Consider the following 6,000-nt stretch of genomic DNA (forward strand, 5'->3'; position numbering starts at 1 on the left):
AGAGAGAGAGAGAGAGAGAGAGAGAGAGAGAAAGGTTTAGAAAAGGTAAAAAACGAATGAGGGCAGGTACGAGCGTGTGGTGGGTGGCAGGCGAATGCCGGAAGTGTTGGTGACAAGCAGGTGTCAACGAGGAACAATGGCAATGAGTAGAGGTGGCGTACAGTGAGCCAGGTCATGCATGTGGCGGTCGGAAGAGTGTGATGTTGAGGTGCAAGGAAGGGAACGCAAACAGATAATGGTGGAGGATGTGGAGTGAGAGGGGGAGGAGATATAATAAAAAAAAATAATAAATAAAATAAAATAAAATAGAATATATAAACAAACAAATAAATAAAATAAAAAACATAAGGGAGGTGGAGGAGGAGGAAGAGGTATGAAGAGGAAAAGCAATGAGAATGAAAGAAAAAGTTAAATTACACAAATGAAGACAGAGTTGCGGCGTCTATCATCACAAAACCCATAATTTAATCGGGTTCAACTATGGCCAGCCACAAACCAAAGGCAATACAAAACATCAAAACATAAATGAATGATACCATAAATTGCAGCGTACAAGTTTTCAAACCTAAAAAAAGAAAAAAAATATATTTCCAATACTATGGGTCGATTTATATGACTGGTATAAAATGCATGTCCATCACCAGCAGGCTACTACAAACGTATCCCACCAAAACCTGTGTCAGGTGAACATATTTGCCATACTATTGCAAAATATTAAATAATGAAATAGTAACACAAATTCACTATTCTATTCACATTTCATTTACTGGTAAATCTAAGTTTTGGATCAATAGCCTAAGGTATGTTTGTGGGTTGACCTACATGGTACAAGTTTAACTCCAAATTGCGAGCTAAAATTATTGTGGTAGACCTGTACACCAAGTTGACTTATACAATGCAATTTACAGTATAAAAAAAAAAAAAAAAAAAAAAAAATGACAACCACTTTCAGTACATACAAGTACATTCAAAAAATGTATGCACAGGTAGTAAATGCAAGCCAGTCTTGTTAGCCAATGTTGATATGTCACTACTACCATTGCTAATGCTTCATACAGAAAATGAAGGCATATGCAAGCATGTAAACAAGATACAATATCTAGAGAATTCCAATGACATACTTTTGTGGAAAAAACTACACACACAAGCTTGTAAACAAGAAACAGTACCTACAAAATTACAATTAAACATACTTTTGTGAAAAAAATACACACACAAGCATGTAAACCAGGTACAGTAATAAGAGAATTCCAAGGAAATATACTTTTGTGAAAAAAAAACTACACACACAAGCACGTAAACAAGATACAGTACCTAAAGTATTCCAATGAAACATACTTTTATGGAAAAAAAAAACTAACACACATAAGCATGTACACAAGATACAGTACCTAGAGAATTCTGAGGAAATATTTTGTGAAGAAAAGAAAGAAAAATCACCACACGAGATTACAACAACAAAGGGATGAAACCAACAATGCTCCATTAACTCGGGGTTTCTAAAGTTACTAACAACTCCTACGTAACTACAACAATCAGTTGCACCTCTCCCCTTCCATGACATAAATAGCATTTGGCAGTAATTAAGAGCCTCATTCACGATTCATTAATATATACACTAGCACGGATTCCAAGCATCACAGCTAATCAAAAACGAGATACGAACACTCCATTTCTCAACCTACATCAGTGGGTAGCACTTTCGTACGACTAACCTAGCCGCCTACAGCAAACTTAACAAAATGTTATCCTTAAAGACCCCTTTTTGAGATTGCCAAATGCACCAACCTCAATTTTTATACACACACGAATGTTTGAAAGCATGTGTACAATAAGCAATCTCCCCTTGTGTAGTCTTCAAAATAAATATCCTATGTTGCATTTCTTTGTCCTACTAAAAATGAATTTAGCACAAATACTGAATATATGCACCATTTCCTTTCTCCCTTTACTAACAAAGAACATGAGTATCATTATTTGACTACAAACAAATCTCACTCAAATACCAAAAATATGCACTATTTCCTCTCTATAACCACTTCAGTATGATTCAAATTCTAGCTCACAACATCGGCTGCCATATGTAATCAGCATCACTATAAAATATAAAGTCACTGCTGTATTACTTAGTCTCTTTTACTCTGACTAATAAACACAGAAAATATGATCAAACCAGTTCAAAGAATCCAGGAGTAACTCATGTACAACTAAAAAAAAATATGTAATCAAGACGCTAACGCCGGGATCCTTGCGTACCCACTTGTGCCTCGTGACACCTACGCAGGCATCATAGTACAGAAGTGGTTAAACAAGAGCAACCATCTGCAACACAGGATGGGAAGACTCACTGCATTGTTCCTCCTGAGTTGGTCAGGAGTACCCACTTGTGCCTCATGATGTCTACGTAGGCATCATAGTACAGAAGTGGTTAACAAGAGCAACCATCTGCAACACAGGATGGAAAGACTCAATGCATTGTTCCTCCTATCCTCACATACGCACTTGTGCCTCGTGATGCCCACTTAGGCATCACAGTATAGAAGTGGTTAACAAGAGCTGGAAGACTCACTGCATTGTTCCTCCTGAGTTGGTCAGGAGCATACTTCTCCAGGATCTCCTTGGCTACTTTGTAGGTCTCCGTCTCCATCACCTGGTCCAGAATTTGTGCTCGCCTCTCCTTCAACTCCGACAGCTTCTTCTCGTTGCGGCAGATTTTCCGTCTGTAGTGCCATGTCAGCAGACGTTTGACGATGTATATTCTGCGAGAGAGAGAAAAAATATTTAATCCTTCTGCTACGTACAAAACATTATCTGCTTTGAATGCTTTTCATCATTCTAAGGTTACACAAGAAGCCGATGGTGTGGGTTTGCACTGCTAATTTGCACCACTTCTCCAAGCATTCGAAGAGTTGTAAGAAATGGCAACGTCAAATTCATCATCACCATAATAACTGTTGCCTTGGCTTTCACTGACTGGAAACCTGAGTGGTGTACATATGTATACCCCACAAGCATTCTAGCATTGGTGCAAATACAGTAAAATTCCTTTTATCCGACCTTTGAACATCTTACTACTCCAAACATCCGACTTTTTTCTGTAGAGTATGCTAGTTACTATTATTTCTATTAGCATTTTGTATACATGTACGAAATGAAAAGTGATGCGTCATTGTGTGTATGTGCATACGTAGCAAGCATGAATGTTCCAGAACTTTACTAATTGCCATTTCTGTTTACATGATTAATTGTTATTTTATTTGTAATGCGAAAGTTGAATGAATGGGATATAGATTATTAATTCTATTAAATTTAAATTATTGTATAACTGAGATTTGGATGTATGTAAATTTCTGTGTGCAAGGAATTAATTGGAAAAATGGAATGAACGCAACTTTCGAGACGCCATGCCCAAGCTTGAAGTGACGCATATGGATCAGATTGAGCGAGCGAGCTGAGAGAGAAGGAAGTGGTCGTGTGTGTGGAATTAATTATTTATCGCCTCTGCTGTGCAAATAAACTGAGGAACAATTCTCATAGTGTTCTCCTCACATTGTTGAGCAAACCAACAAATGGTGTTCAGCGGTGACATACAAACAGTTACGAAAGGAGAAGTGAAATTTTTCCCACCCACCCAACCCTACCCACGCAAGGGCACAAGTGTGTGACCTGTGTTGCCAGTATCTTACGTGAAATTTTTCCAAGCTTCTGCCGACGAACCTGCCTTGTCTTACGACAGTGTTCTGACCCACGTGACCCAAATTCCTGCAATTCCATCAGCCCTGCAGGCGCCATTCGAGAATTCACTCCTAGGGTCACCACCACCTCCACAACCCCGTTTGTCGGAGCCAGCGGTACCAAAGCATCGACGCTATTTCCTGTCTCATTACCCTCACCCTCCAGCTCACCCCTTGCTACCCACGAGTCGAACTTATTCCACACGTCCACTACATCTCGTATGTGGATTTAACCCAAGGAGCATTGACATTCTCACCCGCTCTCCGTTCCTCACGACTCCTATCACGGTGAGTCCTCTCCCCTCCTACTGCACTCGTTGGAGACTCACCCTATGCACCACCTCTGCCATCCTTGCTGAGCGTGACCTTCTCTATGTCTCCACCTCCACCACCCCCACCGCGGAGCCAACAGCTTCAAATCCAGCCGTTTCCGGAGATCTACAAGTCTACGCCGAGGAACCCCCCCCCTCCCTCCGGCTACACTCGTCGACTTAAATCGTCGAGTTCCTCCTACTGCAATTCCGACCGTTCCCCTTCCAGCTCATGGAATCACGGGTTCTCTTACTCCTCCGCTGACCGGCACCCACCGCAGTCTCCCCATGAATGCTCCTCTCCTCCACTCACCGGCACCCGCACGACTTCATCTATGATGCAAGACGTTTCCATTCGGTTCAGTGACCCTTCATCACAAAGACATTCTGTGTTTGGACTATGTTACTAGTGTGATATAATTTGCATTTATTATATTATTTCATATAATATTGCCAGTGATAGTGTTTTGTCTTTAAGATTACCAGTGATACTGTTTTGTTTTGTTTCTTCATTTCAATACTATTACTTACCTGCATTTTGTATATGTATAGCAAATTATTCCAATTGTTTATTTTTTCTTCATATTTCATTATAAGTTCTATATTACACTATACCTCCTCTGTGTACTTTTCCTAATCTCTTCAACTGTTTACAGCCAAGCCAGTTCCCTTCCATAAACTGTGTTCTTCCATACCTCCTGTGTTTTCTTCTGCCTACATCTCAAGCCGTCTTCTACTATTTCTAAGGTAAGTGGAAAACTTTTGGCAGTGTATAATTTCACATATGACAGATTTTCCTCACGATCCTTGTCGTTGCCCTTCCCTCAATCCTCTACTTTCATCCACAGACTCAATATATTCACCTCCTCCATCCCCAGACTTTTTATCTCCACTCAATTTGTCACTAAACGACCTACCAACCCTACCTTCACCTCAGTCCCCGTCACCACTTTTGAGCCCTACCACAATGGCTTCTTCCTCCACTCAAACCCCCGTTCCACAACTCATGACTATCGTGCACGAAATAGCAGACATACCCAAGTTTACAGGAGACGACATACCCACCCATACATTCCTGTCTAATGTTGAACAAGCTCTAAACTGTAGGAAGTGCTCTTCAGATCAGGAAAAACTTGCTGTTCTCCACAGCTTTATTGATTTCGAATCAAACACTGGAGACATACTCCAAACGGATGCCTTCCAAGAACGTACTAGTTATTCCACGTATGTAGACTTAATCAAATCTCACTTTGGCCAACACACCACCCTTGATGTTCTCACTCCCCTATAAGACCTTTCTTTCCAAATCAGCTCCCCCTCATATGTCAGAAAGGAAAAAGCAGCAAGAATTGCATCAGACCTTAAGGCCCGATTGAAATCAACTCTTGCATCTTCCAAATGGTTTGATACAGATGGAAAAATCTCCCTTAACGATGTTGCTTCCCTTATTGCATACTTTCGCTTTCTTTCTCTTCTCCATCCAGACATGTTAAACAAAACTCAATCCATCCAATTCATTCCAACTATGACCATCTCGGATTTGTCCCATCAGATTCAGGAGTCACCAAAGACACTGACATTGTTACCCAGCTAACCCTCTATCCCCAAGCCTGCATTCTCTGTTGCACATGTTTCCAGATGTTCCTCTCAGCATAAATCCACTTTTCGCAGCAGATCCACCACCCGTCCTAGACACAGATCCTTCTCCTGTCACATGGTCATTTACTACTATTGCAAGAAACCAGGACACTATGCAAACCGTTGTGCTATTCGTCTAGCCACCCCTCCCAATAAAGATTGCATGGCACCTGTTACAATACAGCTGCAGTGTTGTGTTTTGAATTTCTCAAAAGACCTTCTCTTCCCGTCAGAGTTCCCCTTCTCCTCAATGACTATCTCCTGCTTCTCTCAGAACACCCCCTCCTAGCATGCATATCCCATCCCCACCACCCACC

The 6,000-nt window shown here is 41.0% G+C and overlaps 1 protein-coding gene across 7 annotated transcripts in view; it reads right to left on the reverse strand.

Annotated features, from left to right (window-relative positions):
* The window catches only part of LOC143031817 (endoplasmic reticulum junction formation protein lunapark-A-like), a 55,369-nt gene that overhangs the window by 34,634 nt on the left and 14,735 nt on the right, over positions 1-6,000 (reverse strand). For all 7 annotated transcript variants that reach the window (XM_076196135.1, XM_076196140.1, XM_076196134.1 and 4 more), the window contains exon 4: positions 2,570-2,759. In XM_076196135.1, coding sequence (XP_076052250.1) covers positions 2,570-2,759 — 190 coding nt within the window. The remainder of the gene's footprint in view (positions 1-2,569; positions 2,760-6,000) is intronic.

The sequence above is a fragment of the Oratosquilla oratoria genome, chromosome 12 (assembly GCF_046742065.1).
Source record: "Oratosquilla oratoria isolate Oo_2021 chromosome 12, ASM4674206v1, whole genome shotgun sequence".
NCBI classification, from domain to species: Eukaryota; Metazoa; Arthropoda; class Malacostraca; order Stomatopoda; family Squillidae; genus Oratosquilla; species Oratosquilla oratoria.